Genomic DNA, 26,524 nt, shown 5'->3' with positions numbered 1-26,524 from the left:
TTTGACTTTTGAAAAATTATTCAAAATACTAACAAAAAAGTTAAAAAAAAACTTTCTCCTGTAAAAATTGCCTATCACATCTATTTTAAATAAGTATTTTTATGACTAAAAAAACTAAATACAAAATAAATTACATTTTTAATTCTGTTCTATTTTTTTGAAAATGTGTTCATTCAAAATGCTTTTCAATGAAAATAAAAATAAAAACAAAAACGCTCGAACCAATCAGCATCTTATTGAATTTAACTAACATGCAATCTAAAAATATAAGTTAGTATTACTATTTTATTTTAATAAATACTCAGCAATTAAATTAGAAATTAAAAAAAAATATTTTGCACATTTTTCTATAATAATCTATTTTATTAGTAATTTTAACCTATGTCTAAGAGTAAATATTAACTAAATCTTAACTTATTTATAAATTATTTTTAATATAAACTCATATTTTAAGTTCCTATCCCAAAAAATCTTAATTAAATTATTTATTTAGAGTGGCCTTAACCTAATAATATGATAAATTACATTAATATTTACCAAAGTCAAATTATAAAATGTTTTATAAATTTTAACCCAACTCCATTTCCCTGCATACCAGCAAATATCTCAACTTGTAAATGCAATCTAAGTTGTCAAATGTTGAATTAAGAAAAACTCGAGGCCATCGATCAATGAATAAAAGATAGGAAGACAATTTTTCGTTTAGTCTAGAGTATTCTCATGTTTAACAAACTAATGACTAATTCCCTATAAATCTAAGCTCCATTTAAAGGAATGTTGCTGGCAATGAATTATTATATGCACAAGATTTAAACCTCTGACACTTAAGCAGACGAGTAAACTAACTAACCACTTAACCAATCTAAGTTGGTTAAGGAAAGACAATGTCTTTTTTTTTAATAAAGGAGGACAATTTTTTTTGTTATCCACGGTATCCTCTATCCCGATAGGTTAAAAACTAATCCGTCGCAAATCTGAACTCCATTTAAAGATATACCGCTGGCTAATGAGTTGCTGCATAATGTATATCACAAGACAGAATTCAAACCTCCGACATTTGTTTAAACGACCGAGTTATCTGACTACTCAACCAACTCAAATTGGTTAGGAAAGACAAATTTAAATTGAGTGAACACTCGCTAATTAGTTTTGGGCTTTTGGCAATAATCAAATGCCAGCAACAAAATTGAGGCCTAGTATCCTTCCCATTCTTAATAACAGCTACTTCGATTACAATACAATGGCTACAAAAACATTGCACAAGAGGCGTGGTTGCATGCATGCATGCATGGGAAAGCTCTGTGCAGAAGAAAGAGAAGATTATTCCCTGTTACGAGAAGAGCGCCCCTTCCTTTGGCCTCCAAGAATGCGAGAAATTTGCAAGCCTCGGCTGAATGCTTGGTTGAACAGCATACGTGTCTGAAATTCCGAAACAAATGGAAACCAAGCAAGAAATGCAATGGGAGTGAACAAAAGCAAACCCATTACAATCTCGTAGCCACGTGCAAGAGTTTTTACTGAGCCCCAAAATCCAGCTTTCCGTACTAGAGGCTTTAATGCTTGTGCAATCTGCAAAATACAATGATAACAGTGAGGTAACTTCGAAAAGCCAAAGCCGTAAACAGCAAGCACGTTGAAGAAAATCAAGATAATGTAATTCCACATAATAAAGTCAAACCTCAAATATAAAATAATAATAAACTGCCTCATGAATGGGAAGATAAAACTGTCTAAAGATTTATTGCATTGCATACAATTTTTAAAACCAAAAGCTCCAGTTAAGTGTGTTCCAATGATTAATGATGAAATAGTTATCGTTAGTTCATTAGTTGGAGGAAAAAAGGAGAGAGCAATAACCTGTAGCATTCCCCAACCGGTTGGCATGAAAGCAAGAATGCAAACAACAATGTCCTGGATTGTCATATGAGGAAGGGCAATTAAGAGGGCCAGAACTGATACAAAAGTCACGAATATCAATCCTTTGATTAGCCGGAAGACAAGTTGAAAATCTGCGCTGAATTTTCTCCTCCCAACAGATACCACCTGAAACAATGTGAAAAAGGAAAAATCAGAAAGGACACAGGAACTTGCTCTGCTAGATAAAAAGAAATAAGTGTTGATATAACACATAGGATTTTGACGTAAGCTTTATGGGCAAGAAAGCGACAAGCTTACAACAGATATAATGATTTTATTTTGAGAAAACATACATCCGATATGCCATACAATATACACACAGAACTTGTACTAACCTTCACCACAGATAAAAATAAAAAGATCACCAACCATGATATGCCATACACCTGTAAACCAAGACAACGCATTCAGTTTTCCAAATTTTGATTTAGAAACAAATAAAGATGAGAAGAGCAATGAAGGTGAAGACTAACCAGAATACTTTTTGTTTTTGTAAAATTTAGGTGATAAACAAGACCATATTGATAGATAAAGAAGCGCAGAGATAACAATATCTCAGCTATGATTCCCCGTGTTCCCGAATATTGGAGATGATCTTGTTCCTCCTCCCACCAGGACTCCCAACTTTTCTCAGGTGGTACGCCTATGCCACCTCGGATGCTAATCCATTTATTCCAATCAGTCCAATCATCAACAATCTTTTGCCACTCAAACCCAGAAGGATTGAACAAGAAGGGTGCATAAAGCCAAGTGCCCACCATAAACCACATCGACACAGTGATGAAGAGATAGGCAACCCCACTTCTATAAGTATGACCAAAAATTTGGTACACTACCAGCAAAATCATGAGCTCAATACCCTTGACAAAGTGGCTGCGTGAGTAAAGTCTATAGTTGTCTGCAAATTTGGCATGGAAAACCACAAAACCTCGACCTGTAGGTCTATATTTTGCACCTCCATGAAGTAATGTCCTTCCATAATAGTGAGTCTTTGTCCCAAGCGAGAATGTGAAGAATACTGGAGCTAGCTGCAACTGCATTAATATGAACTCACTAAGTGCAGTTCTAAAGCCCTTTTCCAAGCCAATTTCCATTAGCATGGGCAAGGCCATCAAAAACCCTATTTGAACAAACGACTGAGAAGCCAGAGCCACTTGAAGAGGCTTATTGTCACGAATGGCTTTCTGTGTACTCAAACTTTCTTCAAGCCCACTGAGAACCAGATATAGGCGACCATAGAGGAATACATATACAGTAAGAACAGTAATCTGTAAAATGAAAAGAGGTAAACTAAAAGGTTAGAAATTCTGGATATAAGAACAACAACACAAGGATGACTCGACTCTAAGGGTAACATACAAGTGTACTGAAGTAAAATCCAACTGTGGTGAAATAACAAGACAGCATTCTGAAGAAATCAAAACGATGCCCAAGTCGGTACACATCTCGACTCAGTGTTTGCTCTCCATTGCCATTAGCTATCTTTGCTTCAAACATAGAAATCTGGTTGAGTCCAACATCTCTCCCCTTCCCAACTTGAATGTACTCATGATGAGTGACATTTCCTTCACGGAGTGTAGAGTTAAAGCCTACATGAACATAGTAAAATTCATACACAGGTAAGATAAAAATAAAAATAAAAAAAGAAAAAAACAAAGCAACGAAAGAATGTTTTGGACATCACTTTACCAGCAAAAATATCTTCGCTCAGATTGATAACCTTGGAGGCTTTGCTAACACCCCCTCTTGTGAGGTGAAAAAGCCTATCAAAGACATCAGGATGACCATAGTGGAAGCGAACCCTATAGAAAGCATAATAAAAGAAAGTAGATTATACATTTCTATAACATATATAGAGTATCGAAGAAAAATGTATGATGAAGCCCAAAATGGTGATACAAAAATATATCTAATGAAAATATGACAAAATATTACTTAAAGGCATTAATGAGTTAGTATTTGGCCTGCATTCATTTGATGCATTCAGATTGTCACTTTCTCTGTATGTTGCTTCAGCATGGATTTTATATTTATGCAACTATAAAGTTGCTCAAATACCATCTGGACCAAGCATGTCAACCTATTGCGTCTCCCACTTGGAACCTTTTTCTCCAACTCCTCTTCTCAGTCATATAATTTTCTTAGCCATCAAAAGATAAAAACAAGTGAAAAGATCAATAATGAGAACTTACTTCAGGGGATTAGCCAACAATCTCTGACCAATTGTAACAAAACTGGTCTCCTGATTTGACATGAACCATGCAAGTGAAGAAACACTGAAATCTCAGACAGACACAGTCAGGGACACTAAAATTTATCAACTACAGTTGTATGAGAACAATGTTACTTCTCAGGAATACCAAAAAAAAAAATAATTTAAAATTATATTCAAAAACAGAAATAAATAAAAGACCCAAGTGACTTTACCTTCCAGTAAATATATGCTCCCTGAGTCCAAGAATACTTGGGTACCTCACACCATCATGCTTCTTAAGAAATTCTTGCAATAAATTTCTCATTTTCAAAGCTTCTTCCATATAGTTGTCCTACAGAAAAGGCAACTTAATCACATAGCATTATGCAAGACCTTATAATTGTGTTCTCTGCCTTATCATACAAGCTTACCTGGTTCATATCTATTGTTTGCAAGCCTTCTCCACGTGTGAAAATTATGGCATGGTTCTGATTTTCAGGCTTACCCTCACCCAAAATAGCTGGTCCAGGAAGCTTTATTTTATATATTACCTGATTAGGAGAGTCAAGTGGAGAATATGAACCAAGATATCTTCAAGTGAATTCAATGGAGGGAAAAAGATTGATTAAAAGTTAAAGTCTAGAGTTGTATTTAGCCCTACAGAAAAAACTATTTACTCCCTCATTGAAGTTAACATTTTTACAAAACATTGTTTCTCTGTAAAAGGGTTTATTCAGTTATGCATATACCTCTTCCAATCCTAGGAAAATTAATATTATTCACCATCAAGATTATGTCATGAACCATCTCTCCTAAAAGCTTAAGCCATGTCAACTATAAACTTTCCAATGTTATCATATTTTGTATCCTCCATAGGTGGTATTTTCACTGTTTCTCCCCAATAAAAAAAATATATTTTCTTTATAAATTACTAGAGTAAAAAAAGATGAAAAATATTACAGGCTCCATGTATCGACATGTAATCACCTGGTCTAAATACTGCACTGGCTCTGTCTCTGAAGGATTACTGGATTTTGGCATTGCCTTCACTAAACAAGAGTAATAAACCTTGTTGATCTTTTTTGGCCTCTCTTTGCTAGGTTCCTCAACCTCATCAATGTAAGCAACCCGAAGTGAAGGGTATCTGCCAATCAATGAATAAGTACATGAAGCATTAAGATCAGTATTACTAAGCAGGGACACTAACTTACCTTGTCATAAGCCTCAATATGTCTTGAGCACGAGCAGCACCAGATCGCTTGTCAATCCCATATTGTTGGCATGATACTACATATGAGAATTTCATATCTGCTACTGCTTGACATTGCGTCAACAATGACCTTTCACCCGTTGCATTGTTGTCTGAATTTTCTATGGCTTTATAGCCTTCCATCAAATCTGCACATTCATGGCATTTCGTCAGAAAAACAAAACTTCTGAAAAAAAAAAATCTCGAGGACTTGTAAATTCAAAGCTAAAACAAAAGCAGATACTGAGTATGCATTCAGCCAATCCCAAAAGCAATCAATCACCTTCATCTTTTGCCATGTCAAGGAAAGCCTGGAGTTCCAAAGCCTTTCTGTAGTACATCATGCCTCTTACTGCACCAGTATGCAAACTTCAGTCAATTACAACAACTAACAAGCATATCAAGTTCTGATGATAGGATCCTAAAGGACCCAAGCTTGTATTAGAAATATTTGTTCTTTTTTTTTTTTGTGTGTGTGTATCTGAGAGAGAGAGGACCAGTTTTAGTCAAAGTTTGGCCTCTGTATGAAGCCCAGAGACGAAGTTCTTCTTCTAACTCATCCGATTCATTTCCTTTCAGTTCCTCCTCACTGGAACAATTCACTCTCTGAAGGAAGTTGTTCCATTCGTCTGTATATCAATAACAAAAAAGGTTACATCAAATGCAATGATATCCATCCTTGAACTTTCACACTTCTGTGTAAAGGGGTGAACCTGGAAAGATCTTTTGCAAGTAAAAGAGTATCGAAACACCATCTTCATTGGGTGATTCCAACTCACGTAAGGAAAAGAGAACCTCTTCAGTGTAATATGGTGTTAAAACCCTGTTAAGTCAACGTGCCAAAAATAAATATTTACATGATTCATTTTCTTTCTAAAGGAAGTTAAAGTTACTTTTAATACAACGTATATATATGTTGATATTAAAGTTCATCTATGTATCAATTAGGGATATAATTAGTTTCTACTTTATTAGACATTGTAAATTTTGAAGAAGGACTAAGACCTACAAGCTGAGGAGTTCTTTCCCTCAACAATATATGTAAGCACGTATATGTGTATATATGTCGACCAAATTAAAGAAGCAAAGAATATGTCTAATTTCTAATAACCAGTAAGTTATAATTTCATGGGAAAAAGCTTCAAGCTGCAGTACGGTGAAAAGAATTTACCATAGCTTTCATCCAATAATATTTTATTATTAATACAATTTCTTCCTACTTAGGTCATCTTTCAAGAAATTGTTGTTCCTGAAAGCTAGCCATGAAAATGAAACCAAACCAAACAATAAAACTGGGTTGCCTTCACAATAACATAAAAGTTGCAGAGTTGATCGTGTTGTTTTGTAAAGTTTACGTTTTTTTTTAATTAACAATATCATTTTGCTTTTAAATGATTTGATTTTTGTGAGTTTAGCAAATAATTGTGCTGATGATTATAATGCACTCTATTATGAATGGAATCAATCAAAATTCGTCATTAATGCAGCAATTTGTTCATTCAGGATCTAATCCTTCGGTTAGAATTGTTATCACATTATTCTATTCATGAATCTAAGTATAGTTTGAAAACCTTGTAAATTGTTTACTTACAAATTTAAGTTACAACTATGTATGCATATTTTTGGGGGAAAAAATAAAAACATAAAAATAATAATAATAAATACTATATAAATACTTTGAATCTTCAGTCACCAAGAATGCATAGACACAAAACAATTCAGATATGCAAATAGTATGTAAGAAGGAGCGTCTCTAAGAGCTTTGAATTATCTATTTCAGAAGTGTCAATGGAAAAATGCAATAAAATACAGGACTATGGAAAAGCTTACGAGAATGATAGCATGTTGCGGACTTTGGGTGCTGCAGGCATGTCCATAAACAGTGAATTAGAGAAAAAAGAAATACGCCTTTTGGCTTCCAAATTAGATGGTACGTCCATTGCAGATTCTTTGGTTGTAAGCAGCAAGTAAAGCCGTTTAAGCTGCCAATTTTTAAAAGGAGGAAAACATGACATCAGATATGTGCTCCATTATTCATACTCTTAGCAGAATAACTAGATTGGTAGAGAACCTTCTCTGTCCAAGCTTCAGTAACTGGTTGAATTGGAAACCTAATAGCTCCTTCAGAAGCAAACAGCTGATGTTGTGACTCAAGGGCAAGCATCCCCTCATGTCCAGCTCCACCATGGATTGATTCTACCAAACTGTTCAATCAAAACCAACACAATCATAATCAAGGAATTATGATGATTCCCTTCAAAGGTGTAGAGATTGGGTTCTATGTTTCTTCACCTGGATATATGATCCTCCAACATTATATCTCTCGTCACTACTTCTAGCATGTCCTGGAAGAGAATCACAACTTGGTCCCTTTCTTCATGCTTATTGTCTATCTGCAACATAAAAAATGCATGATAAGATTTTGACATGCTTATAACAAAAATATAAACTACACAAGGTGATCAAACAATACCAAATATTTGATTAGCTCAACAAACTGCCGGTAGAGACTAGGAAGTGCATTTAGTCTGAATTGACTTATTAGGTCACCTTCTTCTATATGTTTGTCTACCTCAGAGAAAATGGATTCTATAACCCTGAAATGAAAGGTGCCAACAAAAACCAAAAGGTTTTAGATAAACGACAACCGATTAAGAGTGTCGTAGAAGGCAAAGCATCAAAGTTGAGGAATCTAGTTATTTCCAAGAGTCTACTTTGGATCAAGATAGGAAGAGATTATCAAGAAAGAGATCACTCATAAAGCACTCTCACTTCTATAAACAACCACATTATAGCTTTAAAACTTACTGCTTCTCACGGTCCCCCTGAACCAGGTACTTAATAATGCTCTTAAATGAAGCATAGCACTCCCGAACAGCACAAGACATATAGTTGTCAGCCTCTATCCTTTTCCTCAGCTCTTTATCCTTTCCATTGCTGTCTTTGGCCATATCCACTGCGATTGGAATCTATGGAACACAGACAAATTATTAAATGAGCATAAAGGTAGCAAAGTTTCAAAAAGAAGACAGAATAAACAAACCTTGCTCGCAAGTAAGAATGGTGGCCATTGTATAAGGTCCAACTCACGATCAGCCCAATAAGGTACAAGCAAAAGGTCCATTTCTCTGAATAAGAACACCATAAGAGTACACTGCTGTTAAAAAAACAGGATATATAGACAGGAAAGAACAAGAACTGAAAGCATAAATTGAATCCACTGACAACCTATTACTGATAAGATCTTCCTCTCTGAAACTAGTGATTATTTGGTTCCACAACTGAGCAAATCTTGCAGCCTCTTTACCTTTGTTAGATGGAATCTGTACCATTTAGCCAAATTACGTAAGTTGGGGATACTGTTATTTTTAATTAAAATCTCAAGAATGTGATGGCATAATAATTAACCTGATCAAATCTGCGAGAAAAAGTAGCTTTCAGTCCTTTTTTCCTTTGCTCACTCTTTTCCTCGGGGATCAAACAAGCATTGAAGGCTCCAGGCAATGATTCAAAACGGGATCTGAGCATTCCTAGTGTCCTTATCTGAAACCAGCAGACAGTGAAATGATTATAAAAGGCACTAATAATTCATTCATAAAGTAAGACCCCTTCAAAATCAACAACTTGGATTTGATTCTATTAGAACTAGAAAACCAAACTTGAAACTCAAGCAAACATAAACTTGAATAATCAACTAGAAAAAGACACTAGTGACAATGGCTACATATTATTGCTTGAGGAGCAGTCCAACATTCAAGGGACAGCAGATGGAAGGAACAAGACTAATGCATATCTACCATGGCAACAAATTCTTGCTTCTTTAGAACATGATTAAGCACTAAATAAATAACAAAATCTAATGATCCAAAACCATTATAAAAGAGATCAAAGGAGAAGCCAATCTACTAACCTCTCCGAGGCGACGGAATGCTCCATAAATACCACCAAATAAAGTAGAAAATATGGCATACCAAATCTGGGTATCCATGAAGTATACCTTCAAAGGAAAAAAAAAAAAGATTTAGGTAATTATGCAGAATATATTGAAGAGCAACCAAATTAACTATAGTATAAAAACATACCAGAATAATTGGAGCCCAAAGTGCAATTATAACACCAACGTTATTTCGAGCTACAAAAAGCACAAGAAGGTAATTCACATGAGAAAAATGAAATGAAATAATATAAAATAAAAAAAAATGCTCAACCTTACTACCATGGGGAAAGAATTCATGCCACTGGAATTTCGAGATTTTTACACCCATTATAGCTTTTGTAGGTCCCACCAGAGGCTTTATCTATAATAAGAATGAAAGAGAGAGACCATTAACACAAATCAAATTAATTGGTTATTTCAAAGTAGTTATGTTTTTATTAATGTCCAATACAGGCAGTTATATGAGTTAATTGATTTTTTTAAAGAAAGCTACAAACACACGTTTTATCTATAGCAACAATGTACAATACAAACAATCAGGATGTGAAAAAGAAAATGCAGAGGAAATAACAGAACCATCCAACAGTAATAAATGATAAGGAATCACCTCTATATAGTAGCTGAACGCTAACTTTGTGATCAATAAGAGGACCCAAAACATTGTGTACCTGAAATTAAAGACAGAGAATTAACATCTTATTCCTAGGAAACTTGCATAAATTCCGAATGATGAGAGACTCTAGAACTTTCTTACTTGAAAAGGGACAAAGTGCTCTCATGCATTCCCCTACCAACATAGAGACGAGGCTGTCATTTTTAAAGCAGAAAAAACTAGTTATAGTCCCACTTGCAATGGCACAAAAAAACTGCTGTTTGTTGTACCAAACCACATAACAGATAATGAAAACAGAGTTTTGATGTCACCTACCTGTGACCACCACATCATTAGCATCACAATCCTATAGTTTGACCTCTCAAGAAAACGACGAATAAGTGGGAAAAGAAATAATATGGCAGCAAGCATGTTCGGGGACAAGTATATAACAACAGCCATAATGAACAAAGAAGACGAACTTGAATTGCTCCCAAACCAACTTTGGATGGTTTGAGCAAACCCAGGAGGATTGTCCCAAGTGTAAGCATATGTAACTGAAAGAACAATCACCCATGCTGCAGCTGAAATAATTTTAAGAATATATCTCAACTTAACATGCATGGACATAGTTCGCTGCGCTTTCCAACTGAGAATCACATCCAGAGTAGCTGCCCAAGTGAAAAACAAAACCAGGATAAAGAAAAAGGAAAAACCATAAGCAACCTCCTCATAATGTAAAAAGCTTGAAAGTAAGCAAGTTTAGAAAGACTTTGGCCATTGATACTCTTGCATGTTAGACATTAATAGCGGCAGAAGAAATGGTTCCAAAATGGCGGTTAAAGTAGCAACGTAGATTGCAATTTTTACAGAAACACATGCAACAATGATAGAATTAGCTATTGAATTACACTAAGACATTAGTATATCTTCAGGTAAAATTTGCTATCCCCTACCTTGTCCAAGTTTCAATATGGCTGCTGTTATAAACACACTCAGCACCTTCTTGAAGACATCACCATTAAAAATTGCACTTGGATTCCCAGTTCCATTCCATGCAACAATAATCATTGCCTAATCAAATATTAGCTATTCAGAAGTAGATCTTATTTTGCATTATATTAAAGGGAAAAACAATTAACGTAGAGGGAGAGTGACAACATAAATACATAACGCAATATTTATTACCTGTAAGCACAAAATGAAGAAGCCCCACATGCGATCAAAACTTCTGAAAATATGCCAAAATGACCTTATCTCAACAAAGTTGACTTTTCCAACCCATCTGTCGGAATTAGTTGGCTTGTTATCCTGTAAATTCAAGTTTGCAGCAAGACTTACGATAAGGTGGCACATGGGAGTTTCAGGCTTTCAACAGTTACTAGTTAAATTAAGTTATTCATATAAATGGTAAGAAATTAAAAAAAATCCATCAGACAGTTTCCATCACTTACTAGCCAACGTCATAATCAAGTACAACAGTAAATCCATTTGACAGTTTACATAACTTAGTAGTCAATGTCATAATCAAGTACAACAGTACAAATAAGTTTCTTCCCATCTTCAGCCAAACATTAAGTCTATTTTTTTAATCAAACAGTACATATCATAATTGTCTCCCGAAAAAGCAAAAAAGATTCATGTATTTGGTCTTAAATCCGAAACATCAAATAAGCTCTTAAATGCTTAAATTTGTCTCAACTTAGTCTTGTTTCAAATGTTCCATATATACCCTAAATGCATTGCAATTATAAAGACAAACTCAAAGTATCACACAAGCAAGTGGCTTTCACCCAAAAAGCTAGATTCGAAGAAAGATAGAGTCATCTACTATACAAAAGCACTATGAAGAAAAATGACACCAAACATAAATTTCAGATATCCAACTCTTCTACCCAACAAAAATGACACCAACTTTATGCAGCAGAGCATATAAGATTCGCTGGATGCCCCATGAACTCATACTGGGAGCAAGTAAATGTTTATAATTGTGAAGATAGTGAGAAAAATCAAAGACAATAAATTCATGATCAGCACTTACATTAGATTTGTCAAAATCTTGACGCTCAACTGGCAGCGAAAAGAAATCAGCATCAGCACGCATTGGCCAACCAAGCCGGAAACAATCAGCTGACCTACAATTGTCATTAAGAATTGATAACCCAGAAAGGCATCAGCAATACTGTAATAGGCAGCAAACAGAAGAGGATAGAAAGAGAGAACCATCAGTTGTACCAGAAATATTCATTTAAATCATCATAGTTCCTCCATTGTGAATGCTTTGACCTTCCCTTTTTACTCCTTTCAGCTTCCTGTAGCAACACAGTTATAACCATTTATGAGGCATTATCAATGGTACAAATTACAAATTGGTTGTGCATGATGACAAACATAAAACAAGGAGGGAAAAGAAGACAATAATAAAGGGCGGAAAGCACCTTTGCAATAACATTATAGATAGGAGTTACAACTTTCCCCAAGAAAGCCTCCTCTTCACCTCCATAAGCTGGCTTGATATTCTCTCCCGTCATTGGACTAACATTACCAGAAAGCATACCATACAATTCAAAAGCCATCTACAAGAGACCACAAAAAGTATCCCGCAAAGGCACAGAACATGTCAATATGTGGTTGATTCCCCTTAAATGCCAAAACACAGGGAGTTAATGCATCAGTTAGAGATGTAGTGTTAAACGCTTGTTCTTCTTCCTAACAACTTAAACTTTTGAGAGAGTTGATCTCCAATACTGTATCATAAACTATAATGACCGAGTGGTAGGAACTATAAAGTTCCTCCAAATCTTCATAATCTTCATAGTTAATTTTTTCGGCACAAGATAAAACATGAGGGTTATCCAATAACAGGTAAGAAAACCTAACCTAGTGTTTATGTTGGTATCAAAATATTGAACTGAGAATGTATAATAAGATGGAAGCAAAAGAGGACTAAAAGGTAGTTAAAAAAAACTTTACACAATTAAATAAGGTTGAACACAGATACTAAAACTGTTGAAATATACATTCCTAATAGCTTAAAAGGAAAAAACCCACTTGAAAACACAAGCTTATACATGTGCACTCGTGAAAATTCGTTAATTAGTAAGTTTGGTAATGGATATTCATTACCTGTTGCAGTTTCATTCTATAATATTAAACAATAGTTTGTTCTAATTACAAAGCCTTACATGGTGATAGATATAGCACAGGCATTCTGGCATGAATCTTAGGTTGGCAGCTTCACCCCATATTAGAAGATACAGGCCCATGTACAGTAGTTTACGCTGCTGCACTTCTTGCTGTATGGTTGGTAACCTGCAATATGCATCCACGAATGTTTGTGTCAGATTCAGGAGCTGACATATGGATTTAGCATTATTGTGAAAACAAGTTTAAAATGAATAATGTCTGGTTATACCCATTTGTAGCCAAACAAAGAACTTCTAGTTAGAAAAAGAACAGTTGGATAATCATTCGACACAATGAAAATAGAAACACTCACCAAAGGCTACTTTTCCGACCCAAATACTTGCACCACCTTTTGTAATTCTTGAAAAGTTTCTTCATGACTTCTGTTAGAGCACGCTCATCCAACTAATCAAATAATATGTACACGTCAAAATCAGATTAAACACCAATTGATGCAAAATAAAATAGTTGTTATTAACCGTATGGCTTCCACATATAGATTGCCAGTAAATTAATTGCAGGTACATGCATACAGTAAACAAGTTTCAATTCCTTAAGAATGATTTGCAGCAAGAAACACACCTATAGCATCAAGGAATAATTTCAGTGCATGCTTTTACACAAAAACAAAAACTGTATCATTTATCCAATCAAAAGAATACCTTTGGTTGTTGATCAGGTTTAGGAAATTGCCTTATGTGCACATTTGCAAGCAATAAGATCAAATGTTCTCTCTGATTTGCTACATTGTGCTTCTGCATTTAGTACAAGAGGTGAAAACAAGTTTGATAGGATATGCTAGTCATGAAGCGGCCATGTCATGCTAAAATAACAGAGATTCGAATCAATAGAAATGTTACAATTCCAGATTTTACTTTACCTGAAAGCCAAACATTACCCCAAGCCAATCTAGAATGTCTTCATCCTTTTTTTTCTTGTAGTCCTTAGGCCAGGCAAGACCTCTTGTGTTTCGAAGAGCGGATACAGCAGCTTGGATCTATGAATAGAGCCAAATATGGGCTTTTACTACAATTTGATGGAAATTATATGATGTGGCTAAAATTTCATACATTTGTTTTGGATAAAATAACTTCACAGATATTAAACTACAATCATACCTCCGGAAATCTCATTACTGCCTGATTTGCACTATCAGGATCAAGAGGAAGAATATTGTAAGGAACTAATATCTCTGTTTTCTCAGCAACTTTATCTTGAGTCTCCAGAATCTATTAAATGTCAGTGGCAAATAAATCATAGGCACTCAAGACTGGTGACAACAAAACAAATTAGAAGCAACGTAGACTATCAACTTATTTAAATTTGGACAAAATTCCACATATCATCAATAGGAAAATCACATTTCTGGAGCTATAGAAATATAACCTCACGATCAACTTCCACAGACTGTGTCATGTTAACAGCCTTCAAAACCTCAAAAAGAACATTAGCAGTCTGATATGCCTTGGTTAGTTGTGCACTGAAAGTAAGAAGACAAACTCACTGTTAGTTGCAAAATAACTGAGATTGTATTATGTTGCAAATGATCTAGATAACACACCGGTCAGCTTTATCAGCAGCATTCTGTAAAGCTTGGATATATTTCTTGTAGTAGTGCTGATAAAAACTCTGCATCTCACGAGCATCGCTTTTCTTTACCCTTCCTTTCAATGTTGGATCATTTTCCTAACCCCAAAAACAAATGAAACAAATTGATAAAAAGATACATAAAATTACCATGAAGAAATACTGGAAAAGCAGCATTAATAGCTTACTCTTTCTAGGCGCTGGAGAAGAGCAGTTTTGAATTGCCGAACACCACGACCACTTGAAGTTGGGTCCAACCTATGAGCTTTCTCAAAGGCATAAAACCGGCCTACAAGAGCAAGAAGAAATACATTCATGCAAGGATAAATAATTACAGCCTTCAAAGAAATTAAATGTATGCACAAATGCAATATTCTATCTATGAAGGAAATGCACAAAACCAACACCAGGAAAGCAAGCAAAGAACTTCAGCTAAGCATAAGCACAATGAGTTGCACTAACCTAGCTATGACAGCGAATGAATAAATAACAGTGAAGTTCAGCGAGAAAAACAGAATGTTCTTACAGAGATAAGCGACTCTAGGATGAGTCTTCTCAACCTCATTGGCAACACGAAGAATGGGTGCAATCTCAACAAGGGAGGAAGGCACCACCTCGCTGTCAAATATGGCCTCTCCGAGGTTCCCGGCGGTTTGCGTCCGCGTGATCCGCCGCTGCGACGCCCCCGACGGTTCCGACGGCCCCACCCTCGACGACATTGTTTCGCGGATCTACTTCACAGAACCGTTTCTTCACAGAACCGTTTGCATGTAAGTTAAAAACTTAATCTGAGCTCACAGTTACAATGCAAATGAGAGAAGTGTGCCCTAGCTAGCAGATGAAGAAATAGAGAGAGTGTGTGAATGTGAGTGTTTGCAAAGGGAAGCAAAGCAAACAAAGCATGTGTGTTGTTGAGCAATTAGTATAGCTGGTGGATTCGGTTGCGGAAATAGAAATGCGAATGTGAAATGGAAGACGCTTGGTTGGAGTTGAGTTGAATAGAGTTGAGTGTAACATTCGTCAAGTCAAGAGAGGTCAGAAAAGCTGAAAAGGTGGGGTCCGTTTTCTTTTTGGAACTGTGTTCCTCAACAAAATGCCACCGTTTCTTCCTCTGAATAACACCTCCTGCCATTTTTGCTGGCCCTTTCAAATTTCAAACATTAACGGCTGTTTTATATTGTTAATTCCCACCTTAAAATTAGATAAATTTTCCTAATATAACAAATGCCATAAACCTCAATTATCGATTGGAAAAATTGTTAGAGGCTTAGAGCTTTTGTCACTTGTGACTTTATCACATGTTTCAGTTACTTTAAGTGGCTTTTACATATTAAAAATAAAAATATTATAAATTGAGTATTTTTTACTTTGTGAATTAAAAGAGTAGAAAGTTCATAATTAAAAGACCTAACACTTTGATATTATTCAAAAAAAATTTAAGTCACAAATACCATTTTTTATTTTTTATATAGGGTTGAGAATAATATTTTTTAGAATTATAAATGACTGAAATATTAATTTTAAATGTGACATTGTTTGATTTAAGATATAGAATTCGATTTTTATTTTAGAAAAATTTAAAAAATTTTAGAAATATAAATCAGATTAATCTTAATTCTTTCTATAATTTTTAAAAATACCAAAAATTATATTATTATTGTATATCACTTGTTAATAAATTAGCCCACAAATGCCAATTGCCCAGATATGATGCACTCTATTTAAAATATTTTTTTAAAGTTACTGCCAAATTAAGTGTTCATTAAATTTTATAACCGTTAAGTTTTTTTTTTTATGATATGTGACATTAACTTCTAGTGTTTCTTAATATAAACATAAAGATATTATAAATGTGTTTTTTTTTCAAAGATAATAAATTTTATTTTACTAAAAAAATATAGAGTATCCAAAAATCAGGATAAGAGTAATAAAAAAATGGAGGTTTTTAACATTCAACAAAAGAGGACTAATTTATTTAGTTATGGAAACTCAAAATATGTGTATGTCCAGTTATCAAAAAATGGTGTATTTTTTATAAATATAGAGATAATTTTTTTAAAAAAATTAAAATTCATAAATTGGAGGTTTAGATTTATTTAAGATACAAAATATAGGATTCGATTTGTGATAAAAAAAAAATATTTATCAGTGAAAATACAATTTTTTCTATGTAAACTCAAATTGAAAAGTCCGATTTACATGTTTAAAAAAAAATTTTAACACTAAAACATAAATCCCTCAGATTTGTAAATTTTAAAAAAATAAAAACCACAAATTAAATCTTTAAATTTGTGATATTCATAAAAAAAATATATATATATATATAATTTTTACATTATTAAAAAACAGCACCTCAACTGCAACACAAAAAGTAAAAAGCGAGTGAACAAATATTTAACATTAAATATTTGTTAAATATTTAAAATTAGGGATGTCTCAATGCTGGTTTCAAAGGTGGACTATATACTAGGTTTAACCATGCCTGCCTCTATCACCTCTTTCAACAAAGCATTGTATAGAACTGCGATAGGTTGTCATTCAATTATTGCCACCATTGATAGAACTGTTGGCCATCTAAATTTAGAAGATACGAATAAACTACATTTTTTTTGAATTTTTTGCGATTTTTTGCACCTGATAATAATATATTCAGTTTTTTTTTCCTCCAAATTTAGTTAGTTTAATTTTGCAATTATCATTATTATTGTGCTCTTATATGTGATCATGCATGAGTTTTTTTTAAAAAAAAAAAACAAAAGCAAAAAAAATTCTAAAACAAAAAATTGGTAAAGTGAAAAATGAAGAATTGATTATTATTGATTTTATAATTTACATCATACATGAATTTCGCTATGTTGATTTAATGTAATTAAATTAGCACTTTCTCGTTTTATTAATTTTTTAATTTAGAAATTTTTCATCAAGTTTTCTCCTACAACTAGCATATTACAATAAAAAAACACTTTGCAAAAGATATTTAATTTTTTTTGTAACACTTTGAAATATTGAAAACTAATTTTTATCTCATAGTGTTTATTACTTTATTCTATTTAGTTGTTTTATAAAAAATTTTCCATAACTAAAAGTCTTTATTCTATTTTTCTTTGTCATGAATTATTACGAGTCTTTATTTGTAACAATAAAAAAATTCATGCCAAGAGTTATAATTCAAATGCATAGCATCTTTATATTTATTCAAAGATTGCAAATTTAAATCTCACTTCTAACTTAAAAAAAATAAAAAAAAATTCATAAATTCATCATGCGCCTAAGTTGATTTTTTTTTTTAATAAAAATATTTAAGTATGGTCCCAGAGAAGACAGGTAAACCCCAAACTGGGCTTTGTTGGACTTAGAGGCCATCTTGTCTGGCCCATAATGGCCTAATGGGGCAGGGGTGAAAATTCCAAAACAAAATGGGTCAGGGTGCAAATTATCAATCCAGAAACGTGAGAGTCGAACTTCACGGAAACCAGTGACACGTGTTAGTCACGTATGTACAATCAAAGCCGTCAATTTTCCGAATGTATATCTGACCGTCAAAGTTATTCCTTATCCATTATATAAGCCCTCTTGGTTCCAACGGGCACCTCAGAGAAGCAAAAATCCTCAGATAAACAGAATTCTCTAGAGAGAAAAAGATAAATAAAACTAGAAATTCAGAATCGGTTTTCAGATTGAGCGGAATATCGAAGGAGGAAAACGATTTCGGCCGTAGGTTGAATCTTGCAGGATCAAATCCCCAATCTTCTTGGTTCCGAATCCGAGAAGAAGAGGATTTAGGGTTTCGATCTCACGTTTTCCGCCGATCCTTTTTTCCGATCGGCGATAATATCTTGATCTTTAACCACGCGGTTTGAAATTGTAAAAGAAAAGGAGTAATAGCCCTAACTGTTATTAGTCTTAGGGTTTTGTTTAGGAAAATCGTGACAACGACGACGATGAACGATCAATCTCAGATGATGATGAATTTGAACCAGATGAGCCAGCCTCAGATGATGAATCAGGTTCCGATGATGAGCCAGCCTCAGGTAATTAACAAGTCTCAGATCATAGGTCAGTCCCAGCCTCAATTGCTCTCTCACAGTCAAGCTATGAATCAGAAACCTCAACAGCCTCCGATGAAGCCATCTCAGATGATGATGAACCAGACTCAGCCTCCTATGATGATGAACAGGGGATACAAGGTCTGGTCTCAGCAGCCTCCTCTTGACCCTAACATGAAGTTTCAGAACCCTATGAAACCAAATTTCTCTGCTCCTAAGCCTGGTCGAAGTAACTGGAAGGGGAAGAAGGTCCCAACCGACAAGCGCAAGGACCTCAGGAGAATGGAAAAACCCATTCCAAGCTCATCCGTTAGTGTTCCGAACACCGGCGCCGTTTACCAACCACCTACTCTGCACGAGTTGCAATCGCAAAACCGTCTAAAAGCACGTAAGTTCTATCCCAAGAAGAAGTTTAATAATAGGTTTGCTCCTTATGCGCCTAGGAATACGACATCGTTTATTATTCGTGCGAAGAAGTCCGGTGGCATTGCATCGCTTGTGTCACCTTGCCCGGTGACCCCTGCAGTGCTTCCCACACCTATACTGTCTCCGTCAAGGGAGGTGTTAGGGGATATGGCGAAGGAGGAGTGGGGTGTTGATGGATACGGGTCGATGAAGGGTTTGATTAGGCTTCGATCTCCGGGGCACGAGGCTGATGTTCATGATGATGAGGACGAGGAGGATGGAGGCGGTGGGTCGAGTGAGAGTGATGTGGAGGAACATGTGGAGGTGGAAAGAAGGCTGGACCATGATTTGAGCCGGTTTGAGATGATATACCCAAATTATGGAGGTGAGTATAACAATGTATTAGAGAATAGGGTAGATGATCAGGATTCCCATATAGCACAATTGGAGGAGGAGAATTTGACATTGAAGGAGCGTCTATTCCTGATGGAGAGAGAGTTAGGTGATTTGCGAAGGAGGTTACTGTTTCTTGAGAGGCAAAACCAAGTTGTGGAAGATGTTAACGAGGAAGTGGTGGAGAATGGGTCTGACAATGAAAGTGAAGGTGGATCAGATGTTCCAGTTTTGGGAATTGATAACAATGCAGAGATGGTTGACTCGATGCTGGTAAGTGGGAGAAATATGAACTTCGAGGTTGGTGCTAAGTTAGACAATGTCGGAGTAGCAGAGACTGAAGGCAGAGGTGATGTTTGTATGGAAGAATCTGTTCCAGATGAGGTGGTTGCAAAGAAGAATCAGATCAAAGGTGTTGATGAAATGAGGGATGTGATTGAGTTTAATGAATTGAAGGAGGAAACTGGTGTACAAAAGGATGATGAAAAGAAGAATGAGATCAAGGATAAGGAGATGAGGGATGAAATAAGGTTTAGTGAAGTGAAGGAGGAAAAGGATGAAGAAGCAACGCCTCAGTGTTTGCCGGATAAAGTTCTTGCAAAAGATGATGATTGTATTGATAACAAAGAGGGTATTGAATCTGAAATGCTGGACAGAAATGATGAATCAAAAGCTCTCGAAGCTACAAATGATAGTGTAAAGGATGCAGTCCTCTATGAGAAGGATGATTGCTAGGATTTGGTAGTTTGCAGGTAGTTGGGATAAGCTATTAGATTGTTAAGAGATTATAATTATCTATCCCACCTTGTAGCTTCAGTTGCTCCTCTCAATAGGCGATGGGGGAAGTGTAGAGTGAAACGGATTCTACTGCTTTTTAATGCGTACAAAAATTGTAGCCTTCTAGGTTTATAGTTCACTTTTATTTTGTCTCCCTTTTTAACATTTCTCGTTTTTTTCTGTTACAGGGCTTGAGTGTCTAGGTTGTTGAAAATAGTAGTTAGTTTGCAGGTTCATTTATGTGTAGGGGATTAACCTGTAAGCATTAGTGTTCCTCTGGTTAGCCTGTAATGAATCTGTGAATTAATCTGGAAAAATAATGAATATCTTGTACTTCGATATTTTCTGCTAATTCCGTGTAATAGATTTTTTAATTATCTTGGTTATCATGTTTTGTTCTTCTGCCAAGAGAGGATTCCCCATCCTTCCTTTTAATGTATTCGCTTAGTACAATGAAACTTTTAATATCTTTCTGAATCTTTATTTGACAACTCCTCTGCCAGTTATTGACACGTGATTACCTTACAATGCTGAATGAATTTCCTTATATTGAGTCGCTTCTATTAATTATATCAATGAATAAAAGCTTTCTGTTCGTACATCTCGGTTAATAATACCACCTTCATTCACAAAATCTTAACAAATATTTTAGTGCATGTCTCTGCTAGCTTGGACTTTTAGTTTGATTCTGGTTCTGCCATGGTTTTGTCTTTTGTTACGCATGCAAGTGAATGATTGCCTTATCATCAGTATGGACTATGGAGTAAATACGAGCGCTTTCATAATTCATTATTGAGTTTGATGTGACAATAGGTCTTATGATTGCTCTTTGATTGGAAGGTGGCTTTTAGCTCCAATTTTGATAGAAGATGTTTATGGCAGATCTTACAATAGGGGTACCAGATCACATTCTGAACTGCCAAATGCTATCTTGATGATATTCCTTCTCATGGGGCTGGAATGTTGGATGGAGGCTGCAAGAGTTATATATTGATCTGCTGCTATAGAGGAGAAAAATGGAAGTAATGTTTGCTGGTAACTTATCTAATATCTTTTGTTTTTCCATTTCTCATTGAATTTCAAAAGTTCAAGTACGATGCAAATTGGAAGTCCATGTGTTTTGTATTTCTTTATAAGTTGGAGCTCCATTTAAAGGTTTGTTACATAGTCTAATTATTAGACCAACCCAATTTGGTTTGACTATACATTGTTATGTTTGAAAAAAGTATGATGTTAATTTTAATATTTTTGACAGGAAAAGAATTTAATTATAAAATTAAAAATAATATAAAAAATTAATTACAAATTTGATAAAATTATAGAAGGGTAAACTACCAAAAATATAGTCAAATAATTGTCACGGACAAAAATGCACTCAAATTTTGCTATTGATAAAAGTACCTTCAAACAATTTAAAACGCGACAAAAATATCTAACATTAAATATTTATTTCTCAAAAAATGATTTAGAAATTGATTTTTAATGTGATTTTTTGTAAGTATGATAGAAAAATGAGGTATTATTTTTAAAATTCAGTCTCTAAAGCTAAAAATATATATTTAATATTGGACATTTTTGTCGCATTTTAAAATTATTTCAAAGGATTTTTGTCGATAATAAAATTCGAGTATATTTTTGTTCGGGAATAAAATTATTGAGTGCATTTTGTGTGGTTTACAATTGTGGAATTTATTTTTTACCCCTTCTTTTCCCATGTCTTCGCAGCTCTACTGTTCTTGCTATGTATTAGTCAAATAGCGACAGCAACAACTACGAAGGCATTGCCGCCTGCTACAACTGCTTCATCTATGCTGACATGCACTGTTTTTGGTTCTGTGCAATTCCAATCGGTGATTTGATTTGATTTTTTCGCTAATAAGTTCAATGTGAACTCTCACAATCATGTCATAATGCAACCTTGTGAATCAGGCTTATTCCATTTTAGGCTTCTCTCCCCTGTGGATCTTTGGTTGCCCATTTGTAATAATCTTATTGTATTTGTAAATTGCAAATTGCAAATTGCAATGGACAATGTAATTTCTCAATTCACAAATAAATGAAATAATAAATTTCAATATTTCATACATGGGGCCTGCTACACATACAAGCATACAAGCAACCAAGTTGGCCCAGCCCAAACACGAAACACGCGCACGAAAGAGAGATAAGATGCCGCGTCCAAATCACGCGCTCAGCATTCGAACGGTTACGTATGGGAGACTCTTCCACTTTTTCCACTTCTTCCATTTCTCAAGGCACTTTCAAATCAACGAAACCCTCTCATTTTCGAGCGAAGATCAACTTTCAAAATATAGAAATCGTAGTTCGAAAACTGCATCAAAACACCATCAACCTCTTCTGTGAAGAAGAATCTGAAGAAAAAACAAACCAAGAATACTCAACGTAAGTGCATTAAAATACTGTATATTTTACTTTTCTTCTACGTCGTTCTGATAGGGTTTACTGTTACTGTTGCTTCTTTGTTATACGTCGTTCTTCTGAGTTATACGTCGTTCTTCTTAGTTCTACGTCGTTCTAAGTTCTCCTGCTATTTTTGTTGATTTTTGGGGGTTTATTCCGTAGATTCGGGGGTGTAAACTGCTTAACCTTGTAATGTGGCTTTATATGAAGCATGGCTGAGTGATATCTGTCTGATATCTATATGGATGTATCTGAATATATCTATGGGTGTATGTCACTGTAATCAATGGGTGTATCTTGTTTGAGATCTTTGGGTGTATCTCACTGTTATGAATGGGTGTATCTCACTGTTATGAATGGGTGTATCTTGCGAATATCTGGCTGTCTTGACTCATATATATGGGTGTATCTTACTGTTATCAATGGGTGTATCTTAGTTGTTATCAATGGGTGTATCTGAGTCATATATATATGGGTGTATATTACTGATGTCTTTGGGTGTATTTTTAGTTTCAGAGAAAATGGCAGCAAGAAACCAAACCAAAGACCTCAAATGTGCCACATCTCTTGAATGATAAGTTCAGAAACATGACTGAGGAGAGAAGGCCATTGTCAGGGATCTTGGATTCGGTGGGTTGATGCACATCCCACCACTGAGGGTGGATCACCAACTCTTGAGAGAGTTGGCAAAAAACTTCAAACTTGGGGAGAACAAACTGAGGACAGGATATGGTTCTTTCCATATAACCCCAAAAAAAATAGGTGATGCGCTTGGCATCAATGCAACAGGTAATTAGCTCAAAATTATAGATGTATATTAAGTTTGTTGCTTGGGTGTATATTAACCTGATGCTTGGGTGTATCTGAACTGACTTGGTTGCTTTGTTGTTTTCCTTTTTGTAGGAGATTTATTTCCTGAGAAAGTTGACTACAAGAAACTTCTGAATCTGACAAAATAATTTATAAAGATTCCAGGGTAAGACCCTCAAAAGTCTTACGATGAAATGATGGAAATCGGCGTTGGCAACGAAGAGGAACGCCTGATGTTCAAGAGGATATTCATCCTCTACATACAGATGGCGTTCCTTTTGCCAACGACGATAAACAAATATCGCCGGTGCACCTGGTCCCGATTTTTGAGATGGAGGGCATAGAGGAGAGAAACTGGGGGGGCATGTCTTGACCTTCATGATCAGGGGCATAACAGACTACCAGGAGAAGAAGAAGGCAATCAATGGCTGCCTCTTCGCCCTGATGATAATCTACTTTCACCTTTCAAAAAACAAACGCAACAACAGGGGTGAAAGACCACCAAAGCCATGGATTGCCAACTGGACTAAGGAGCAGTTGGTGAAAAGAATGAATGAAGAGAGAGAGAAAACTTTGGTGAGTAATCATAATAAGTTAGTGTACTTATTTACCCTAATGGTGCTAACTAAAATATCTCATGTTTCAGGGGATTCTGAATTTGGCAGAGACAAAAGAAAAAATGAGAAAAAAAAGAAAAAAAAACAAAAGAACAGGAAATAAAAAAAACAAAAAAAGGAAGGCGAGCTCAACATCGTCTTCGGAGACAGAAACTACCGAGAGTGACACTTCTACCTCTGAGTCTGAGGCTCAAGAAGACTCGGAGGATTCGGGAATTAAACACCCCGGCAAAAAGGGGAAAAAGTAAGTACCATACTTGGGTGTAATTTTTTATAGGGTTTGGGTGTATTTTGTTTGTCCACGTTGGGTGTATGTAGCTTATTAAGCAGGGTGTGTTTCTTTTGCTGCGTTGGGTGTATATTGTATACTCAGTTGGGTGTGTCTCATGAATTCAATTGGGTGTATTTTAGTATGTTCTAAATGATGATTGTTTGCCTGCAGAATGGACTCAAGAAAAAGAAAGCAGAGGGAAGAGGAGTCGGATTCTGATTCAGAATCTGAATCTGAACCAAGTGACGAGTAATGTCCTGAAATTATTACTCCTTCTTTTGGCTTCGTTATAAAGATTTCGTGTATTAATGAAGCGTCTGTTATTGACTTATAGGAGCGAAGAATCATTGCCTGCGGAGAAGGAGAAGAAAAAGAAAGAAACAAAAACAACTCCAAAAGAGTAAGCACTTCTTTGGATAAAATTCTGTGATAAAATTAATTTTTATTTCTGATTGGTACTGTTTTTTTTTTCCACCCAACACCACAAAAAAAGAAAAAAGTAGTTGTGGAGGATTCACCTCCTGAAGAAGATCAATACTTTGACGGGTACAGTACCTCGTAAGCTATACTATGGTCTATCATCGTAATTATTTTTGTTAACGTCTTATTTTATGAATGTAGTGAGACATATGAAATATCGAGTGACGAACTCGATGAATGGCTAGGGGAAAACGTTCGTAAATCTGCTGCAGAGGGGTATGTCTTGCTGTGCTGTGTATTGAGATTTTGGTGTCTTTTGTTTGCTAATAATTGTATCTTGTTTCGCAGGGACAACCAGCCTGACCTGGGATCGACAGAAGATCGCTATGTGTCCTCTGAAACGTAAGAAGCTTTATATTTAATAAAATCTTGTTATGTATTCTGTGAAACAATATGGGTGTATTCTGTGCATCAAGTTGGGTGTATCTTGTTCACTAAGTTGGATGTATATTTGTTTTGAATAACATGAAATCTGTTTAGACTACCGGCTGTCAACTTGGGAAGTGATGATACTTCCTCTCAAAGACGCACAGAACAGAGTAGTGTAACCCAGCCGTCTCAGAGCAGTAATTTCTCTTTCAAATAACCGTTACTTTCTCTTCTAATAACTTCTACTTCTAATTCTGTATATATTTTTTTAGAAAAAAAGCCCTTTATTATTTTATTCAAGAAAAAAAAGGCAGCAAAAAAAAAAGCAAAAACTGCAACTATGTAAGTTCTCAAAAAACAAAGCCCGTCTTCTTTTTGAATTGTTCGGGTGTATTTGTTGACCTTCTTTGCGTGTATTTTAGGTTGACTCCGGACGATTCGAATATGATGGTTGTTAGGGAACAAACGCCGTCGGAAGCGCTTGCAATGTGAGATATGCAAGAATATTTCAACTTATAACCTTAATATTTTCAAATACGTTGTTAACCTTTCATTTTTATTGTTTAGAGTCCCGATCCAATTTTTGTGCCGCCATCCAGCAAACAACCACTGACGCAGATTCCGAACCAACCCTATGCTACAGATTGAAGGGCTAGAGAAACGTAAGAAAATAGTATGGGTGTATATTTGCTTAGGGTTTGGGTGTATATTTGCTAAGAGTTTGGGTGTATACTCTTCTGATCGATTTTGTGCAACTGTGCAGCACTCCTGAAACCCCCAAACAACATCAAGAAACAACACCAAGCTTCCCCCAGCTCCAACAAAAAATAAGTTAATTAGACAGAATCAATCCTTGCTTGTCATCCGTATATTCTTATTCTTACTCTCATTCTTATACATACTGATGCAGTCATCCAGACGCCGAGGACGCTGCTGCCCTGTTGATGATGGCACGGACAGCAAGCTATGTTCCTAAAAAAGATCTGCCGATGCCATCATTCAGCCTCGGATTGACAGATTCAAGCCAGGAGGGGGCGTCGACGCAGGAGACAGAAAGGGAAAAATCTCCAGAAACTGCAACTATACTGGAACAATTGGACAGTTTGGTCCAAAAGTTAGCAAAGGGAAAAGACGAAAGTCCACAAATTCGGAGGGAGACTGGGGGAGAAAGTTCTGCTAAGTTTGAAACACCGGGGGGAACAAATCAAATTCCGGATGATATGAAAGAAAAGTGTACATCTGGGGGACGAGACTGAAGGAGGATGCAAAGGGC

General features: G+C 35.4%; 2 protein-coding genes and 1 long non-coding RNA gene across 3 annotated transcripts; 2 read left to right on the top strand and 1 right to left on the bottom strand.

The window, feature by feature from the left end:
- Nucleotides 1-932: 932 nt before the first annotated feature.
- LOC130950443 (callose synthase 3) lies at nt 933-15,617 on the bottom strand. The gene is made up of 42 exons (XM_057878933.1): nt 15,189-15,617; nt 14,851-14,951; nt 14,637-14,761; nt 14,462-14,555; nt 14,194-14,304; nt 13,956-14,072; nt 13,738-13,830; nt 13,389-13,480; nt 13,075-13,201; nt 12,328-12,465; nt 12,125-12,201; nt 11,931-12,024; nt 11,078-11,200; nt 10,846-10,963; nt 10,226-10,560; nt 10,052-10,104; nt 9,905-9,965; nt 9,577-9,658; nt 9,443-9,492; nt 9,271-9,357; nt 8,769-8,903; nt 8,589-8,683; nt 8,404-8,488; nt 8,169-8,329; nt 7,834-7,957; nt 7,653-7,753; nt 7,432-7,564; nt 7,191-7,342; nt 6,074-6,183; nt 5,858-5,989; nt 5,644-5,712; nt 5,323-5,509; nt 5,099-5,255; nt 4,543-4,662; nt 4,345-4,463; nt 4,110-4,193; nt 3,607-3,719; nt 3,277-3,506; nt 2,391-3,185; nt 2,253-2,303; nt 1,858-2,043; nt 933-1,569 (listed from the first exon to the last, which is right to left on the bottom strand). Exons 1-42 carry the CDS (start codon nt 15,379-15,381, stop codon nt 1,321-1,323), a joined length of 5,859 nt encoding a protein of 1,952 aa, XP_057734916.1. The 5' UTR covers nt 15,382-15,617; the 3' UTR covers nt 933-1,320.
- Nucleotides 15,618-18,251: 2,634 nt separating this feature from the next.
- On the top strand, nt 18,252-20,669 carry LOC130948533 (uncharacterized). The gene has a single exon (XM_057877292.1). The coding sequence runs from the start codon at nt 18,604-18,606 to the stop codon at nt 20,239-20,241; it is 1,638 nt and encodes a 545-aa protein (XP_057733275.1). The 5' UTR covers nt 18,252-18,603; the 3' UTR covers nt 20,242-20,669.
- A 3,583-nt stretch (nt 20,670-24,252) lies between these two features.
- On the top strand, nt 24,253-24,802 carry LOC130948428 (uncharacterized). Its single transcript, XR_009073050.1, has 3 exons — nt 24,253-24,375; nt 24,574-24,651; nt 24,737-24,802. It is a non-coding gene; the product is annotated as an uncharacterized LOC130948428 (long non-coding RNA).
- The last annotated feature ends 1,722 nt before the right edge of the window (nt 24,803-26,524 follow it).

The sequence above is a fragment of the Arachis stenosperma genome, chromosome 9 (genome assembly GCF_014773155.1).
Source record: "Arachis stenosperma cultivar V10309 chromosome 9, arast.V10309.gnm1.PFL2, whole genome shotgun sequence".
Lineage (NCBI taxonomy): Eukaryota > Viridiplantae > Streptophyta > Magnoliopsida > Fabales > Fabaceae > Arachis > Arachis stenosperma.
This window is presented reverse-complemented; position numbering and strand designations above follow the sequence as displayed.